Here is a 21,145-nt window from a genome sequence, read left to right as displayed (position 1 = left end):
CAATATAATAGAAAGTTGAGCCATTAGATATATCCATGTGTTCCCTAAGAAAAACCTACTTGAAAACTTTTTATATCTGTCAGGTCCATTGATCTGCAACTTGTGCTTTCTGTGAACATGTGTACAATTTTTGTAATGCAGTGGGTGAATGATAGTGATCAAAAGCAAGTTTGCGCTAAAAAAAAATTGATATTCGTGTTATATGTTTTTACTTTTTTCAAGAAGCAGTTTGTAACTACAGGAAGGATCTCCATGGCGATACTCTATCAAGAATAAACAAATCGGTAGTTTATCAGCTTGGGAACGTATTGACCAGACCTCAGGCTACTGCCTGTAGTTCACTTACTGTTAGTAGGACAACTGGTTCTGGCAGTTAACTCAGAAATAAAATAATACAAGATGACTGCAGAAAAATGCTATGCCTGTGGTGATATTTATTTCACTCTTCAGCTGGATCTGTGTGCAAAGTATTTTGTGTAGAAGATGGACCTGTGTTCCATTCATGTTGCAGGTACTTGCTTGACCTTAGAAAAAGAGAGGAAAGGAAATTGAGAGAGAGCCAAATAATGCCTGCTTGACTCACTTGAACTGTTCAGTTGACTTCAGTGGGACTTCACAAGTGAGTGAGGTGGGTCAGGATTTGGCCCAAGATAATGAGGAAAGTGAAGTGCAAGAAAAAGGAGAGAGTAACAGACTCAGAGAAAGATGAATAGCAGAGAGCAATAGATTCATTAGATTGAAGAACCAGCTAGAAAAAAGGAAGCAGGGAACAAAATACAGAGAAAGAAAGATGGGGAGAGAGAATACTGGTTGTCCTAACTTTGGTAACTGTATAATTTTTCCTTTAAGAATTATGTGGACAAATGATATGTAGATATTTGGTAAACCACAGGAGTAACAGGAAATAAATCTTTTTTTTTAATCACCAATGTTTTTCAATTTAAGCTCTGGCTATTTATGTAGTGCTCTGGTAGCATTATATTCTCCTAGTTGGTCCTTACACTGATTAAAGAACAGAAGTGGTTAGTAATGTTTTGGAGCTGAAGTTTTTGCTGCCAAGCTGCTTACTGTTTTTTCTTTTTTCTTGTCTGTAATGCTTTGTCACTAGACCCTAATACCTATATTTATAAAGACTTCCTTTTTGCACCAGTCAGCTGTTGGTTAAAAATAGCTACGTTACTTTGCCATTAAATATTCATTAAGATGAGCTGTTACAGACTGTAAGAAGCATCCAATTAAGCAGTTCAACTTCTACACATAAGGCTACAAATGAGCAGTCTTCTATCTTTTCAATAATGCAACACAGAGTGCAGTTATTATGTGTAAAATAATTGATAAGGCATAAGTCATTTATAAAATCTATACTAGAAATAGAAAAGTAGATCAGAGAGAATGATTTTGCCTTGGGACCTTCCTCTGACATTGAGTAAAATGTAACATATATATCATTTTTCCACTGCCTGAGGAAAGCTGAAATGCTATGTCTAATCTCACAGTACTTTCTATTTCTGATGTGTATTCTGTATCACAGAATCATAGAAATCAGAGATGGAAAAAACATGTTAGTTTTTATTCATCCCCCAACCCATGTAGGATTGTAACAATGGGCTTGATCCAATGGAAAGATTTCATGAGCTTTAGGTCAGCCCTATATGTTTTTTTGTAGCCAATATGCTGACCCGGGCTCAGATTTGTTTCTAAATTGTAAATCAGCTTGGATAACGCTGGAGAATCACCAGAAGTTTAAAAAAAAAGGATGGGCCCCGTTTTTCTGGTTTGGCCAAGTTGAACTCAGTTCAGGACAAGAAATGGGGTTTTGTGCCATCACTGTGCACCCCGTATCCTGGGGATGCCCAGTCTGGGCCTTCACCTAAATTACTATAATCTGAAGGCATGTCATACGCTTCTTTCTAGTTACACATTCATATTGAAATTACCATCTTATATATGTCTGCCATCTACTGGTTAATTATTGCCTGCCTTAACTTAATTATAGACGCAGTGTTGTTGCAGCCATGAAGAACTCTGTGTAAGCATGAAAGCTTGTCTCTCTTGCCAGCAGAAATTAATCCAATAAAAGATATCACCTCGTCTCTTTAACTTGTTGACGTTCATTTTAATTCTCCATTTTGCTTAATTGTGGATGCCAATTCACTGTTTCTAAGCATACCTACTGCTGACTGCCAAGGCCCTGAGTACTCTGCCCAAGCTCAACCTAAATTCTGTGGCACACTGGAAATTATACAGCAGTTTCATTTAAATTAAAAATTGAGGCTCTAATTGAATGAAATAAATAAAAAATAATAATACTGCACTGGTAGCAGTATTCCTTGTGTTATTTCATAGGAGAGTAAATTGCAATCTCTTTTGCTGTTCCTACATTTAAAATATTTATTGTCATGCAGAATTGTGTATTGATGATATAAAGCTGCATTGTAGAAGTTGTCAGGGGAGGAAGCCAGGGGTTGTGGCAGCAAGGCAGAGGACATCTGTGGTTTTTGAAACATCACAAGGCATAGGAGGCAGTGAGATTGTGGAAGGTGTCTGTTAGTGGATGCTTGGTAAACTGAACAGCAGTGAAGTAGTTTATAATGCTGTAATTTATATTGTCCTTGGTAGGTTGCAAAGTCAAAACCCTAGCAAAATGAAAGGGAAAGTTCACATCTCTTTCAGAGCTATTGTTTTGTACTGTCTTCAGTCTTGAAAAGACAACACTTTGCACTACATTGCTGGTGTAACATGACCATAAAACCAGTTTAACCAACCCACAAGGAATCACCCCAGTATATAAGGATATGTCTACACTGCAGCTGGGAAGTATAATTCCCAACCACTAGCTCTTTTTAAGCTAGCTCACCAAAAATAAGAGTGTGGCCGTGGTGGCACTGGCAATAGTTTGGGCTAGCTACCTAAGCACAATCCTGTCCAAGATCTTAGGTATGTACTCAGGTGGCTAGCCCAAGCTGCCATCCATGCCGTCATGACCACATTGCTATTTTTAGTGCACTAGCTCCAGTACAGTTAGTCTATGTATGTCTACCCGGGCTGGGAATTACACCTCCCAACTGCAGGTGTAGAGGCTTATATGCCACTGACCTCCCTGCTGCCAGCGTAGTAGGGAAAAAAGGGTGAATGCAATCCTAGCCATATTGAAGTCAATGGCAAAACTCCCATTATAGGGCCAGTGTGACTACTGAAGTGAGTGCATGGCTGGGACAACCCTGAACGATGATAATCTTTGGCTGAACTTTAAGCACCCCCTGTTTCTGTTAAAATATAGCATAAATTAGAGCAGCCTTCAGGTAAAACAGTTTGTAAAGATTGATACTGTACAGTAACTTTTTCATTAGAAAAACAACATACCATGCCTTTACTTTTTAAAATCTGCTTTAAAGTAATTCTTTCTTTGGACACTTTTATAGCACTTTGAACCTTATTATTTAGAAAATGAAACATATAACTGCAACAATTTTTTGGATATTTCTTTAGAAACCCCTTGGAAATCACAGAAAAATTCATTCAGAAGTTCAATGATGCAACAAATCCACAGGATAAAGAAGACTTACTAGAACTAGCTAAGAAAATGCTTGCCAGATGCAAGGTTTGTGTACACAATAAGGAACCATTTATATAATTATTATTATGGCATTTGCATGCTCCATTTTCTTTATTAAAAAAAACAAAGCTAAAACTTTTGTTGCGAGAAAGGACTGTGGAGGATGAGAGGAACAATTAGAAAATATAAGTGAAATGTAATATTTAATATCTATGCTCTCAATGTGTATTGTAACATATATTAAGTTAGCCAATATAAGGGCTTGAATATAGTACCTCTGTTGATCATCTGGTCCTAGGTCTCTTGACATTGCTTAATATTTGAAAAAAATATATATCGGGAGAATATTATACAGATTTTTCACTGGTTTATAGCAGAATGGACCTATTTTAAGTTTCTTCAAGAGAACTTTATCAATATGCAGTAATTAGCTATTTAGCTAGAATGCTGTTCTGACATGTTTTCATGTTTCATTTTATTTTGTCCATTAAAATGTTTGCAACTGTTTTGGAAAGTGAAAACAGTAAACACGACACTTTGAGACCACTAAATGATTCCTTGTGGGTTTACTAAGCCAAAAATAGATCATGTGTAGAAACAGTGGTCATTCAAATTTGATATTTAAAAAAGCGACATAATTGGCATTTAATAGGCCTTAAAGAGGAGACAGTGGTGCTAATATAATTTCTGCTACCATCCAAATTAAAAATTTATACATTATGAAGCACACTTAGGCCCTATTTACAAATCATGGACTTTCAGTATGAATATGATCTTTTTTTTTTAATGGACCTTCTAGTTGGCAGGAAAGGTGCATTGACTAGCAGTGTTCCAAACCTCTTCCTCCCCCACACCTCTTCTATAACTGGCACCCTCATAGAGGCATGTTAGTGAGATTTGGCTGATTTTGTGCTAGAGTGCAGATTTCATTTTGATCAGATTAATTCTGGATTTGTTTCAATTCCAGAAGAATACTTACCCTGACAGTGATAAAGATGCACCCTCCCTTTAGCACTAGTGAACAGGAAGGTAGAGCTGTAAAACTGCCTCAGCTTAGTGCACTTACTAATTGTGTTAATTCTGTCACCTCTAGTGTCCAAAAGCTGTTGCCTTCCCATCCTTCACTGTTGTGCCAATGCTAAATTTGGGTTAGATGAGAAAGGCTAATTGTAATGGCAAAAACAATGGAATTATTTGTACAGAAAGCCAATGAATACTACCAGTTGCAAGAACGTAGAAGGGAATCTAAGGGAAAGAATGTTCAAATAAAATGTTTTTCTATTATTTATCCCAAGAGCTAAATGCATGCAAAATGTTATGAAAATCAGATGTAATATATTGTATGTTTTCCTTGTTTAACCAAAAGAGGTGAGCAAAAATGTCCCAACATTTTGGCTATGAAATCCTCCATAGACATCTGTCAAAAAGATTGTTTTGATCTAGAAAGAGTGGAATTTGCAAAAAGCTAAAGTTTCAGAGAGATATATTGTCAGGATAGCATATTGTTGATTCCCTATCAATTTCAGACCTACAGATATAATAATAGTAGTGTCCTTATACTAAGTTGCTAGATCACTACTGTGATTCAGAGATGGTAATTAATTGTTTTTAATGCAAGGTACTTAAGATGGGTAATAATATTGTAATTATAGTTAAGTATTCCTATTCTTAATTAAGTGTTAACCCCAGGTATTAAGCATTGCGGCCTCATTAGTTCTTGCTATTGTGTTTTGTATCAGCAAATTCTTACCAATGATGCCTTTAAAATAAGCATTTTTATTTCAAATAAATTGGCTTGAGGGAAAAGTTTTATTTTAAGCTAAATATAAGAAAAAAACCTTTGGCTTTTTTCTTTCCCCTCTCACCCTTTTCCTTCCAAACAGAGAAGATCAGGCCTTGGCACATTAGGTTCTGGGAAGCATGTGGATCTTCCAGTAGCATGGGCAGAAGCAATTATATTGGCTCAGTGCAAAGGTGAAATCCAGGAAGGTACAGTATTCTTCAACTATATTTCTGTTAATTACCTTAAGACTTTTCTAACCAAGCAGTGAAAGCAAATTTAGCTTATTCCCAACTATGAAAACCTGGAAGAAAGCCAAGACAAATATGGATTTTATTTTCCACTTGCAGAAAGAAACTTTACAAATATATACAGAAACTATCAGTGTAGTATTTACAGAGCGTTACAGAGACCTCTGTTTTTATGCTTGATTTCTTAAATTGCAAAATCATTACCATTTAAGCACCTCTACATGACATTACCTTGTAATCTGTCTCTGAAATCAGTAACTAATTAAGTGTAATTTAAAATGACATTTAATGATCCCAAAGTAAAGTGCTTTAAATAACCTCTTGTTTTTACCTTTCCTAATTTTGCCCATTAATAAAATTGCAGAATATTGAGTTAGTTCTGAAGACTTTTTAAATGAAAATGTTAACTGTTGTTTCAATCTAAAATGTTCTTAATTGTGGTAGCTCTTCCTTAGTAAAGTCAGGTAAAGAGAGACTCCTATACAGACTCTTGCATGGACACGAAAGTATTTTCACCTTTTTTACTGACAGATAGCATTTTAGCTAGAATAAGATTTATGAAAATAATGTCCTGGCAAGTAGGTTTAAATTCATAATTGTCACACATACCTTAGCTTTTCTGGCCAGGCTGGAGAGAAAATGCAGTAGCGTGGCTAAAGAGAGGATCATGCAATCCTGCATATTTGAAACAGAAATGATGAATGAGTGTATGTGCAACATCTATGATCTACAGTCTGCACAGCTGATGTGTAGGACAAAGCAAAGTCATTCCATTCCTATTTTATAGATGCTATGGTACTCATGCTCTTTTTTAAATGTATGGGGTCATTCCAAAAGTAAAATGGGACCTAATTTAAATAAGTCTGCCAGTGGAATGATATTGCCTGTCAAAATCCTGGGATGTGGTGGGGGAATGTGTGCAAACATTCTCTACATTTACGTCAATATCGGATCATGATCAGAAGGTCTTTAGTTGTAGGTGTTGGATTTTTCAGTGTACTTTGAGCTAATGATTGTATTCATGTGAAAAAGGAAATCTACAAAGGAAAAGGAAACAATTCAATATGTGACTGTGAAAGCAATATCAAGACTACTATATAATCTTGTGTTGCTTTTATTAAGATGCGTATTCTTGGGGGGGGGTGTGGATATTGTGCTATCAATAAAATGGGGAACAAATCACAATAGATGGGTGTGCAGAGAGTTCTATGCTCATCATCTTGTTATTCCTGGTTTTTCTTTTCTTGTTTAGTGATTTTGGGCTGACCTAAACATTATTTCCCTCATAATTTGCAAGGTTTGAGTAAGATGCTGAAGCCTAAGGCACTTGATTGGAAAGTGCCTATTTCTCTTCATACTCTTTTACCTCTAAAAATCATGTGTATTTGAATTTTGTAATGATGACTAGACTGTCTTAAGAAGATAATATTCACAAAGTTATGGAGTTGCGTACACTCAGTAATCAAATAAATAGAGAGCCATACTCACCATGATGTAACCCAATTAAAGTCAATCCAGGCAAGCCAAGGATGAATTTGTCTCTATATGCTTTGCCAAAGAGTCTCTCTTCCAGAAATGAGAAGTTTGAGAAGGTAGTATACAAAATACTATCAGTGACTTTGAAAAAAAAATGTTGAGAGCTATAAAATTTATAGGGGGAGAAACAAAGAACTGAGCTGTCACTTGTTCAAAGATCACGTTCTTAAAAATGACTGATAATTTGGAATACAAGCTGAATGTAAGAATTATCAGAATTTTAGGGGTTCTAGTACTGTGCATTCTATTGTAATGCTGGGAGACTTACAAGATTTTTTTTGGTGGATGGTTTGATAAGGTTGTGAAACAGATTTTTGTAATTGCTCTGAAAGGCCTATCTTTCAAAGAGCTATTACAGTTGGGAAGGAATGCTGTGTTGATAATATGTGTATACCTTTTTCTTCTGGAGGGCCAAGAATCCCTCTTTTAGTTCAGATGACTTAGGAGCAATCTACCAATATCAACCTCCCAACAACGAACTGTTGATTATTTAAAAAGTAATAATAATTGAGTAGCTGCACCACTTAATGATAAATCCATATTCTGGTCAATTGATAAACAATGTGTCTGAATACTATTATTTGTCTGTTTAGGCCACAATCATGCCACAGGATTCACAAGTATTGACCCTTATGCTCTCATGGAGTGCCTTGAGGCAGGGACCTCTGTTTTGTGCAGGCATGAGCATGCTCTTGTCATTCAATAAATAATAAAAGAACATTGTTTTTACTGGTTGCATGGAGAAAAGGCTTTTGCATAATTAATAAATACAATATTTATCTTTTTCCATACTATGATTTTGGAGAGGAAAAGGACTTTTAAGAATTTTGCAGAGCAGCTCAGGAACTAGGATGGAGCTAGGACATATACACATGATTGTAAGCTCATTGGAACAAGGACTGTGATTTACTAAATGTTCATACAGTTCCTAGCACAATATATTCCCAACCCCGTTGAGACCTCTACATGCTACGGCACTATCAATACTCCTCCTCCTCCTCTATTTTTGGATAAGCGGAGGAGGCTGGGAAATTTGTTGGACAAAGACTGATCCTTTAATCATATAACGTATGGATGATCAAGATGGGGAAGAGGAAGTGTTGAATTTGGAAGATTTGGGACTGTGGTTTCACTCCTGCCTGCAGGATTTGTCGGGCGGGTAAGGGAGGTTCTTCTTCCTACAGACTTTGCAAGTTGGCAGACAAAGCAGGGGATTTGAAGTCAAGATTGAGGCACATTGGCAGGCATGTTTGAGGAAATTTGCATAGTGACTTCTTGGCTTAAACTTTACTTATGAGACCTATAAATCTGTCACTTTCATGAGCATCAGATTCACACAAATCATTAACCAAAATTGAACAAAGCCATAATGTAATTTTTTAAAAATGTAATACTTGAAAAAGCAATTTAACTGCCTTTTCAACCATAAAAAGTAATTCTATCTTTTCCACTATAGTTTTGTAAGGTCATTTTCATTGATATCACAAAAAAGATCAATGCACACCTAGCAAAAAATGGCAGAAAAGTTGACACTGTAGAAACTTTCTGAAACATGACATATCTCAAGAAACAGCTTACATTATACTTCTCAGTAATTAGTTTAACATTGTAAATTCAGACAGTTTTGTACCATATATTTCAATACATACTTTAACAGAAAATTTCAGTATCTGCTGAATACATATTATCAGACAGCTGAGCTTTGTTTTCTCCTCAAAATAATAGTCACAGAAGGCAAACAAATTGAATATATTGTGAAAATAAGGCTTGTTTTATTTGTTCATAACTTGGCAAGTATTTTAATTTTGTGGAAGGTGTGTAATGAGTATAGTATATACAGTACGCAATCAGAAGGAACTAAGGGCTAGAGCCATAAAATGACTTAGGCACCTAACTCCTTTTGGGGGTGGGGCTTAGGCCATACTCCTCTCCTTGGCATTTCCTATTGTCTAGTTTACCCTACTCAGCAAGCTGGCTTCTGTAGATCCCATTGTTATGTGCCTAACTCTCCCCATGTATTGTATGGTGTACTTGGGTATTTAACTCGAGGCTATGGATACCACTGGTTGACCAGGCACCTAAAAGATAGGTGCTGCAATGCCTAAATCCCTTTGTGAATTGAGCCCTAAAGACTGAACTCTTTATTGAATTTTTTCTCCATTTTGTTTTCACTTTAGAAGCTTTGGACATCCTTTTAATTTCTTTGGACCATGCTCCCATGAATCCAGAGCATGTCCCTGTTTTATTTTTCATCGCTGAATCCATTTTGTATAGGATTTGTTGTGATGCAGCACAGAAATCTTATTTATACTCCAGTGAAATCAAGTTATCAAAGGTTTGTTGTATTTTTTTAAAGTAGTTTTTAGTGGTTTTTTTTATATCTGTATATGTGGTATATATTCACCTACTTATTTTTTGTTGTATATTGACACTATTAAATATATGACATTACTCTGGATTTATACCACAATAAATGAGAGCAGAAGCTGATTGAATTTGTCACAAGACCTAAAACATTGTAGTGTTTTCTAATATTATGCGTAGTATGCTTGTGCTATAATTTGGTTTGATCTTAACTTTCTGTATCTCTGAATACCTGATTTCTGGGAAATCCAAAAAGAGAGATTAGGAAAATGCAGTTTAATTTTTCACAGAGTATGTAATGAGGGAGTATAAAATACAGATAAAAGAGTACTTTTTATTCATAATGCATATTGTTAACTTGGATTTTCTCATAATATTAGTAATATTCTTGCAGAATATCTTGTTAAATTACGCAAATTCTTTATTCTCCCAACTGGATTATAATTAATGAGGTCATAGCATGCTAGGTCACATAGTCTTAGTGCAGCAGCATGAGGGTTATGCATATGAGGTCTGGTCTACACTACAGTGTTAGGTTGACATAAGGCATAAGAGTTATGTCCATCTAACTCTCTAAGTGTCTACACTAAAATGTAGCTCTGACCAATGTAACTCGCCCACTGCACTGACTTAAGTACAAGAGAGGGGTAGTGCTTAGGTCGATGTAGTTAGGTTGACTCAGTGTTAGTGTGGACAATGTGTTGCTTACATTGACTGTTGCTGCCTTTCAGAAGCTGCCCCACAATGCCCCATACTGACAGTTAAATCGGTGCAAACGCTTTTGGTGAGGATGCGCACTGCCGACACAAGGAGCATAGCGTGGAAATGCAAAAGCAATTTAATTACTGTGGTGGCTGTACGTTGACGTAACTTAGGTCAACTTTATTTTGTAGTGTAGACTTGCCCTAAGAAAAAGGATGAAATTGAGGCACCCAAATGGGAATAAATCAAATGAGAGCAATCTCTTCTAAAAGCTGAGTAAATAGTGCAACTTCTAGTATAATTTAAGACTTACCTGATACATCACTATTTAATCGTCTAGTTTTGAGTGTCAGTACTATACCTCTTTCCTCTTTACCTCTTAGAAACCACTTCCAAAAGTTACTGATGTGGTAACTCTTCATTCTACAACAATATTTCAGTTAGTCACATCCCAGAAACATAAAATGTTATTCTCTCATAAAGACTGAAATCCTTATTGAAACTCTACAATATGGATGAAATTAAGGACTAAAACCAGGTGAAATTTTTTTGACTGCAGGTTTTTTTTTGGCAGAAAATGCAAATTCGGGTTGACCAAAGCACTATGAATTTGTGTCAAATTCACTGAATGGTTTTGGTTTAAAAAAAAAACCACCCTAAGGAAAAAGAACTTTCATTTTTGATATTTTTGAAATGAAACATTTTGATTTTCCAATTCAAAATAACTTTTTGTATTGAAATTTCCTTCAATTTCATCAAGAAAATATTTAAAAGTGTTATAAAAGCTTGAAATCTAAATAACTTCTATTTGCCCAAAATTTTGAAAAATTTAATTTTGTGTCAACTTGAAACATTTCTTTTTAATTTGGATTTTTTGGAATTGCCAGCAAACAACAAAAAAAATCACTTATTCGCACAGCTCTGTTAGGAAACTGATGCCACAGCACACATGTGAAGTACTGTTCATTAAATACTGTTCTCTGTTAGCACTTCTTCTATGGCTCTGTTATGTGTCCCCACTGTTTCTGCAGATTAAACCTTTCTTTCACTCTCACCTGACCAAAATAGCTACATGACAGGAAGGTATGTCTTACCACCTCTTTTCCCATACAATTCTTCTACCACAACAAGGAAGACTGTTCCTTTTTTGAAGGCAGTTTGAACAATTAGAAAATGCTCCTCCACTCTCAAAACCTGATATGCCATAGATTCAAACAAGCTGCAGGAGTCTGGCAATAAACCCCCTCTTGCAATGGCTTATGACTTCCGAAATTCTCCATATTTCTAGTTTAAACTAAATTGTTAATTATTTTGGAAAGTTTAAGCAAAATTGATTCTGCCATCTTTTAGCTACATGAGTAGGAAAAGAGAGAGAATTTTTTTACATTCATGTCAAGTTTTAATGTTCACCTATGTCTAAGCTGTCTGCCTGGGGGAATAAAGCATGGCAAATACAATAAAATATACAACATACAAGCATATTTGTTACGTCACATACTTCAAATCAGATTTAACAGATTTTAATTAAAACTTTAAAAAATCATTTTCCATTTTGATTGAGCATGGAAAATTTCAGACCCCACAGAATATTTTATTTGGAAAATGGACAGTTTCAACTGAAGCTGTTTTGCATCCTTAACAATTGCCAGTGCCTCATGTACTCTGTGACTGTTGGGACCTAAATTATGCAGGAAGCTTTGTGGAATTTTCTGCATCAGAACAATGCAGAATTTTGTGATAAATTTACTATGACATGACAAAATATTTCTAAAACTTCCAGTGGTTTGGGAATCCACCAAGCACTATGGAAGGATAAGCCATTTGCAGAGATGATCAATGGTTCTTCTTAACATAGTGCTTTGCTTTCCCTGTGGATCCTTGAGATTTCTATATTTGCAGAATGCACCTCTTGCCATTTCCTTAGATCTCAAATCCCTTCCTTTTGGGATGCATGCATGCAATGCTGCAAGATAAGCCTTGTAGAATTTCAGTAGTAGTTGCCTCCTTCTTCTAGATTTTTCTGTAAGAGTGGAGCATCAGGGCCAATATTTGTTTGATTTAAACTTCCTCTTCCTCCCATTAAATTCTTTTCCAATAAAAAGCACCAGGGATGCTGCAGAAGATTTACATTGTTGTAAGGAAGGTACATTTTGGGCCCTAAACAAGCTGACAGGGTCTCTTTTTAGTATTTGTTATGAAGTAAACAATGAGCATACTAGCTGAGCTAATTTAAAGTTGAAATTCCTAGGATGTTTCCTTGGTTTTAGTAATGTACATTTTAAGTAGTTCTCTTGGAAACTGGGAGATATTCTCACCCTCCCATTTTCTATGCGAAAGCAGGATCTCCCATTTATTCTGTGAGATTCTTTGTATGACTGCCAGGATTCTGGTTGAAGAGCAGCAAAACAACAACAACAACAACAACAAAAATTATGGGCCCAATCCTGCTCCCACTCAAGTCAGAGAGGTTTCTGGTTTAAGCAGAACTGGCCTTAGCTGTTATGGAGGATCTGAGCATTCAGTGGTGCATGAGTCTGATCTCACTTTTACTGGTGTAAATCAAGAGCAGCTCTCTGGAAGCTGATGGAATTACATGGATGACATACTGGTGTGAGAGAGAACTCAAGCCCTAAAGGCCTGACCCTGCAGTCTGTACACAGCCTGTCTAGGGCCTGCAAGGTCAGGCCATTTGTAGCTTCAGCATCTGAGCAAAGTCTTACCCATCCAGATCTGCAAATGCTTTTAACCTTTAGGGGTTGTCTGGTTACAAAAACGTAAAGTCCTCCCCCCCCCCCCTCTCTCTCTCTCAAAATCAGTCGTCTGCAGTTAAGCTACATAATCAAAAGTAAAAACACAAATCAGAAGAAAATACCCAGAAGTCTGTGAGGTGCCAATCCCAATGACACGTCCCTGATCTTACCTCTGGCTTTCTCCCTGGCTGTGCAGTGCTGCCAGGTATTGATCCTGGTCAAACAAAAAACCCTATGAAGACATAGAGAAATACAAGTGTCCTGTATTGTCTTAGCATCCTTGTAGAATCTCTTTACTTACTTGCAACACTTTGTGCTGATTCGGTGTTCCAAAATACATGTTTTCTCCTTAGCATCTGTCTGGGAGTTTGGCCAGGAGAAGGATAGCTGCTTCAAACACTTTTCTTATATTAAACTAAATTCTCTCATTTTTGCATGTTTTCAGAGGCTTATATGTGGGAAGAACAAACTTTCAAGATTTTTAAATAGAACACATCTATTATTTTTCTAGGTACTGCCAGAATTCTCTCTTTGTCACATACATAATGCCACAGTAAATATGATTGCTTTTTCTGCATCTTGCTCAGGGGTCTTAAATGGAGCCCTTATTTTGATTCTATATGCTCTTTCAAAATACTCTTCTTGGATCTTTAGCTAATCCAACTGTAATATATTCAGAACCCACTGTTCCAAAAAAACAATATGATTGTTTGCTCCAGCTGCTCCAGAGAGTCCAATTATTCTGACATTTTAAATTCTGAAAGATTTTCCAAGATTTGCAATCTGTTTAACATTTTATTTTCTTTAATGATGGCTGCATGGAGGCTGTTAGTTTTCTTGTTTCTTTTCACGTGCTTTGTTGGTTTTTTCCGCTTCTGTTAGCTTGACCTCTAAGTTATCAAAGCCACCATCTAAAACTGTAAGTTGTCAAATGTAGTATCTAGCTCTACAGTTGCAGAATGGATGCTACTAAAATGCCCACACATTTCATATTGGATCTCATTGATGGAGATGGAGTGTTTTTTGCCCTAACACTCCCATTGTAGGGCCTGGTCCATGCAGCACTGTTGACAAAGACTTGAGCTCTGTGGTTCTCCTGATTGGCATTGTAACCATAAAATCATCATACTGGGTTGAGTTTTCTTTGGTTTTGTGTCATTTTTCCTTATTTCTGTTTCCTCAAACAAACCTGTCCTCAGTAGTTTTTGGGCTTTAGTTCACAAAAGTGTGTTCATTCCCTTACACTAAGTAAATTACTGACACTTTGGCACTTGTATAGGGTTTTCTTTTCAGTGGGAGGGGCTGGTGAGAGAAAATACATCTCCTCAGAGTTTTCTGTGTACCATTAATATACAGTGAATGCAGAACACAGGACAGAGTTATTCATTATTGCTCCACATGTGTGAAATCTGAAGATATGATCTGATTTAGCACTCTCTTACTCCAATTTCATGCTGGTGTAACTCTGTGGAGTTATATCACTGTTCAAGTGGAGGAGGGCAATGGTGAATAAGACCCATAATCCAAAGATGGTATTTATACATCTATTGTGAGTGGCATGATACAAAAAATATTTGTTATACTTCTTTTGACAGGTTGGATTTTTGGTCTTTTTAAGGCTCCTTATTTTTCACCTGTGTGGTCATCTGGAGTCTTCTGGAGAACATACATTTAGGCTTCATACAGACTTAAAAGGTAGAACATTGTATATTTTCCATATAAACAACATTAAAAATGAATTTTAACTACTAATTTGGGAAATGGAAGTGACCTAAGTGAATATCTCACTTTGTGCTGCACTCAAGAGACTACCATTTGATTCTTAGGAATACTGTCCACCTGAATTGAGAGTTTCATGTACATCAGTAACCATGCAAAGCAGTCAACATTTAGCCTCTTTAAATGAGGTAAAATAGAAAAGGTGAGGTCTGTAGGTGAAGAAGGAAGAAAAATCAGAGCAACTCTGCATCATTATGTAATTAGTCAATTCAGTACATATGCCAAAAATGCACAGTATATTGTGATTTTAAGACTATTGACTGATCTCAAATAAATACTTGCTTATAAGCAGGAATGCTGAGTATTTTAAAAACATACATGAATCAAATCAATATCTTTTAAAGCCTATTCGGAATGCGATTAATATTAATTACCTGTAAAGTCCTTACTAAAAGCAATCTTATATAGCACCATATGTTTTAGGTCAGGGGTCGGCAACCTTTCAGAAGTGGTGTGCCGAGTCTTCATTTATTCACTCTAATTTAAGGTTTTGCGTGCCAGTAATATATTTTAACGTTTTTAGAAGGTCTCTTTCTATAAGTCTCTAATATATAACTATTGTTGTATGTAAAGTAAATAAGGTTTTTAAAATGTTTAAGAAGTTTCATGTAAAATTAAATTAAAATGCAGAGCGCCCCGGACCGGTGGCCAGGACCTGGGCAGTGTGAGTGCCACTGAAAATCAGTTCGCGTGCTGCCTTCGGCACGCATGCCATAGGTTGCCTATCCCTGTTTTAGGTGATAACAGGTGGCAGGTCACTGACATAAATAGAAAAAAGTGGCGCTGAAAAAACCTTAAGTTTCCCTCAGGTACGGTACTAGCATACAGCCCAATCCTGCAGGGTGCTGAGTGCCTGCAGCTCACGCAGACTGACATTGGAAAAGGAGAGTGCTCATAGGACTGGGCTCCTGTCACTTATTTGTTATGCTGACATTGCTGATAAATTAATCTAATGCTAGGTATTCATATTCTATTTCAGACTTTTCAGCATGCATGCACGCTGTATACAATGAATCAGTAGGCTGCTGCTGTAGTAAGACTGCAGAGGCATTGCAGTATTGCTACTATCAATTGGTTGTCATGGCCACAAGTAATACACAAAATGAAGAACAAAGAATCAGATGATTTAAAAAAAATGACTTTTTTCCTGACACCCTTTATTCTACAAGCTTTGTCCACACTAGTCAATTATAGAAAACACATAAATAAATAGACATTCTCACAACAGAACTTCCTGAATCTGCCAGTTCTTAAAATGTATATGCAATAAGCAATATTTTGGCTTACAGGCAGTCAAATCTGCATTGACCCAACCACTGGGATGATGGTTATACATCCTTTCAAAAACCTTTTTATTTAATGCAACTGAATTCAGATGGCTTGATACATTACTCCATCTTTTCAGTGCTAAGTGTTGTTATTGAGAGGAATCAAATCCCATTTGCAGTACAGATGTCAGCACATGAATGCTAATCATGGAGCTTCAGATCTCATCAAAGGATATACATAGTTTTGGGTGGGGGAAAAAAAAAGCTCCATGTTAATTTACAAAAGTTGGGTCTGGTTTCCGTGCAGAGTTAGCCAAAAATAAATGCAGTCACTGAATGAGAGTTTACATTGTGATTCATTGTTAGCTGAGAGCCTCCTCACCTTGTTCAGAGTTAGCCTTAGTTAATTAGAAATTCAGGCATCATGGGAGACTTCAACTATATGTAGCTCATGGGTTACATAAGCTATTATCTATAAATCATACTTGTAGTATTGTGTTACACCACAAGAGGTCACACAACGTTTATAAATCTACTCTATGGAAAATTTGCTAATGATTTCATCAGCAAAGTAGTGAAGTTAAATAGCACATAATAAATAAAAGGCAAACATAATAAACAACAGGAAGACAATTTTCACAAAATTATTTTTCATGCCATAGTACTTTCAGCTTGTGAGGTCTGCTACCATCCATATCCAAACATCCTCTCTGCTGTGCATTTTATGCTGAAGGCTGGAGAAACCATATGTGGTGCTGTGGTATTTTCTGATGTAAGCTTGGAAGAAAGACAGAAGCAGAGTCCTCTTGGCATGGTGGGTAACATAAATCAGATGATATATAATGCATCAAAAAGGATTACTGTGATCAAATAAGCGTGCTTGGTAATTCAGTGAAAATAATTAAAGCTGAGCTGAGCTAGACAAACTACCTGTGGTCCAGGGACAGGATAAACAGAATAGACACTCATTTGTAGTGATCACAGCCTGGATTTGTGAATCATATCATTTCATGAATACACTATGCAATTAATTATCAATCTGATACTATAGTGATCCAATGCATATTAGTAGCTACGGTGGTGTCAGTATTTTCCACTGAATGCATCCGATGAAGTGAGCTGTAGCTCACGAAAGCTTATGCTCAAATAAATTTGTTAGTCTCTAAGGTGCCACAAGTACTCCTTTTCTTTTTGCAGTATCCCTTTTGAGATTCTGTTTTCAAGACAGCATTTACTGATGCTCTATGGCATCTGCTTCCTTTAAAGTGTGTGTGGAAATGGACAGGGATGGGTGGGTGTGGGGGTGTTCATGCACAGCCCTTCAGAAGCAACAGAGCACTTTCCTGAACCTTGCTGCCATGGGGGGCAGGAGGAGCACATGGGAGGCAGGGGGAGCACAGACCTGGAAAGCAGCATAGAATAGCTGGCTTTTTGAGGGCTGCCCTGAGGAGTGCAGATTTCCCTGTACATATTGGGGGTGCCTGCACGGTTGAATGGCCGTATTCCTTGCTCTCTTTGTGCAGCCCCAGATCCCTCCCACTGGAGGAGATGATGCATCAAACACTGTGTGCAGTGGACCAAAGAGAATTTTTCTGAGTAAGTTTTCTCCTCTGGCTATCTTTGCTGTGCTAGGGAATGATAGGACCCATAATTATGTGATACACAATAGCCTATCATTTATACAATTAAAAACTGCCTAATTATGTGTCTAGCTCACAGGCTGTAATGACATCAAAAGGGCTGCTACAGTCTCTCTCAGGTAAACAATATTTCTCGCTCTTTTCTCTTTACCTAATTATGTACTTACCTGAGGGAGTGTAAGGCTGTGTGGGAACTGACCGACGTTGTGTTTGTCTTTTCCTAGTCTAAGTAAATACAAATAATATTTATAATACTAATAATTTTTAAGCTCTAAAATAACAGTTTTCATCCAAGGATGTCAAAGTGCTTTACAAAGGAGGGCAAGTATCATTATCTCAGTTCACACTGTGAGAAACTAATGCTGTGTCTACACTACAAAGTTTTGTTGACAAAAGTCAGCTTTCATTGACAAAACAATGGAGGTGTACACACTGAAATGCCTCTCCCACCAATGTAACTCCTCTACTATGCTGACATAATAAAACCACTGTGACAAGCGGCATAGAGCTTTTTGTGATATAATTAGAGCGACGGAGTGTCAGTGTAGACTCCTCACTTAGTTATGTTGCCCTAATTGGCCTCCAAGAGGTGTCCCACAATGTTCATCATGACCACTCTGGTCAGCAGTTTGAATTCTGCCCTGAAGGTACACAGGTATGCACCCCTTCCACATTTAAAGGCCCAGGAATTCCTCTTCCTGTTTGCTCGCCATGCACAGTTCACACAGCATCATCCTAGCTGACCATGCTGGCTTTCCACAGCAGACATGCTCCTGCGTGGAGCACACCGGAGCTGTTGGATCTACTAAGTATATGGGGAGAGGGGGCTGTGCAGTCGCAGCTTTTCACCAACTGTAGGAATTTCGATGCATATGGGCTACTCGCTAGTGGCATGCAGGAGCAGGGGCACAAAAGGGACACGCAGTAGTGTCATGCTAAAATCAAGGAGCTGAAGCCGGCATGCCAGAAGGCAAGGGAGGCTAAGCATCACTCTGATACAGCAACAAAAACATGCTGCTTCTATAAGGAGCTGCATGCCATCCTCAGTGACGACTCCACCTCCACTGCCAAGAGCCCTGTGGATGCTCCGGGGAGACTGGAGGCAGCGGCCAGCAGACTCAACCCTGGTGAGGAAGTGGTGGACAAGGAGGTGGATCTGGAGGATGATGTGGAGCACATGGCAGGACCATCTGGTGGCACAGCAAGTCAGGACCTCTTTTCCACTCCGGAGGGGTCTAGTCAGTCCTAGCGCTCCAGCTCTAGTGCGCAAGACAGGGGAACTCCGGTAAGTGCTTATTTTACTTTGATTTTGCACAGTGAAAGGAGATTGAGCTCTCATGAACTTTGTTATATGGTAGAAGAGGGATAAGGGACAGAAATTAACAACAGAGACTGCCCATCTATGCAGTGGGACCACAGCAGAAACATTTGTTAATATCCAGGGGGATGTCCCTGGAATCCTCTATAGAGGTCTCTAGGAAACTTTCCTGCAGGTTTTCTGCAATCCTCTGCTAATATTTTTTGGGAGAGTTGTCTTGTTTCTCCCCCCGAACTATAGGAAACTTTGCTGCGCCCCCCGGCAATTATTTCTGCAGGGACCAGAGCAACACACAAGCGAGTAGCTTATGGAGCCAGTGTGAAGCCACATGCAGGCAGGAGATGTACCCTTGCATCCTGGATTGTTCTTAGCAGTGAGACATTGGGTTTGATTACCCTAGCCTGTGGGAAAGGGTACTAATATTCAGAATAGGCTCCCTAGCCACTTATAGTAACCCCCTTCAAAAAACATTTTTTATCCCTTGTTGGCCTTTCCCCCTTGCCCCTCCTGCCCCGCAAACTCACCTTAATTGGGACTTGCAGTGACCCATGTGCTAGCCAAGGGACAGTGAGAAAGAGGTATGTATAACTTTCTGATTCAGGGGTGTGAGTGCACTCTCAATACTATCTCTGTTCATTGTTTCTTTGTCTTCTGCAGATGCGCCCTTGAGAACACACTCTTCCACACCGGCGGAGCACCTCCATCAGATAAGAGGGTGACTCAGGAGGAGTAAGGAGTATATGTTTCATGAAGTGCTTCAGTCAACAGATGCAGCACATAGCTGAAATGAGCGTGGAGGGAGACAGTTAATGAAAGACGGGGCTAAATAGCCAGGAAAGGACACGGGAAGGAGCGGATGATAAACCTCCTGGAGGACCAGACGGAGGTGTTGAAGTCCCTCATTAGCCTGCAATCAGAGCAAATCCGTGCCCAACTCCCACTCCAGCCACTACAGAACTCCTGTCTATGCCCTCCCCAAACTCCCCCATTGCATTCATCATGTGTTCCCGGTCCCTCACAGTACCCCGTGCACTCCAAGCCTGAGGACTGGTTTTCCAATGAAAATTGGAATTACACCCAGCTGCGAGAGCTCTAACTGTGAGACTGTTCATTTTCATGTCCCCTGTTTGTCCAAAGGTTTGTGTTTATCCCATTAAAACTTAAGTCTTTGAAATAGAATGGTTCTTCACTTGTGACATACATACATCGCTCAGTGCTAACATTGAAACAGTGGCTATAGGTAGGAATATTTACTCCTTGCAATTAACACTTAAGAAGCAAGCATTACATCAGTAGTTAATGGCGGCAAGTAAACATTGCCTGGCCGAATTCATCACGTACAGATACATTCATGGGAATCATTGTCAAAATGTTCCTTCAAAGCCTCCCTGATTCCAATAGGCTGCTGCTGTGTCCCTCTAATTGCCCTTGTGTCTAGCTGCTCAAAATCAGCAGCCAGCCGATCAGCCTCAGCAGCCCACCCCTGGGGAAACTTTCCCCCTTTTGATTCGCAAATATTATGGCGAGCACAGCAGGCCAAATGACCATCAGAATATTTTCTTCATTGAGGTTTAACCAGACAAAAAGACAGCACCAGCGACCTTTTAATCAGCCAAAGGCAAATTCAACTGTCATTTGGCACCTGCTGAACCTGTTGCTGAAGCACTCCTTGCTGCTGTCTAGGTTCCCGATCTAAGGCTTCATGAGCCATGGGAGCAAGGGGTATGTGGGGTATATGATCTCCAAAGATCACTGCGGGCACTTGCACACTCTCATTTGGAATCGTCTGGTCTGGAAAGAAAGTCCCAGCTTGCAGTTTTCTATACAGTCCAGTGTTCTGAAAGATGCATGCATCATGCACATTCCCTGACCACCTCACATTGATGTCATTGAAACAGCCCCAGTGATCCACCATCGTCTGCAAGATTGTGACAGGGTAGACTGGGTCTGGAGGCCGTCTGCTAGAGGCCTTGTAGCTCTGCCACACCCCACCCCAGAAAAGGGCAGTAGAGAAGTCTTCCAAGCTGCCTAGAGTGGCTGTATGGGAAGTGGCTAATCAGGGCCCAGTAAGCTAGTATAAAAGGAGCTGCAGGGCAAGAGTGAGATCAGTTTCTTCCTGGAACAGTGTGGCTAGCTGCTGCTGAGTTTTTGTCTGCTGCTGAGCCATGAAAACAGTACATGTTCTGGGAAGAGGTTTGCTT

General features: G+C 38.5%; 1 protein-coding gene across 1 annotated transcript in view; it reads left to right on the top strand.

Moving 5' to 3' along the window:
- TMEM232 (transmembrane protein 232) overlaps positions 1–21,145 on the top strand; it is a 128,144-nt gene that overhangs the window by 24,820 nt on the left and 82,179 nt on the right. The window contains exons 3-7 of the mRNA XM_074952940.1: positions 3,490–3,601; positions 5,440–5,545; positions 9,301–9,458; positions 14,535–14,634; positions 16,649–16,800. Coding sequence (XP_074809041.1) covers positions 3,490–3,601; positions 5,440–5,545; positions 9,301–9,458; positions 14,535–14,634; positions 16,649–16,800 — 628 coding nt within the window. The remainder of the gene's footprint in view (positions 1–3,489; positions 3,602–5,439; positions 5,546–9,300; positions 9,459–14,534; positions 14,635–16,648; positions 16,801–21,145) is intronic.

The sequence above is a fragment of the Natator depressus genome, chromosome 5 (genome assembly GCF_965152275.1).
Source record: "Natator depressus isolate rNatDep1 chromosome 5, rNatDep2.hap1, whole genome shotgun sequence".
Lineage (NCBI taxonomy): Eukaryota > Metazoa > Chordata > Testudines > Cheloniidae > Natator > Natator depressus.
This window is presented reverse-complemented; position numbering and strand designations above follow the sequence as displayed.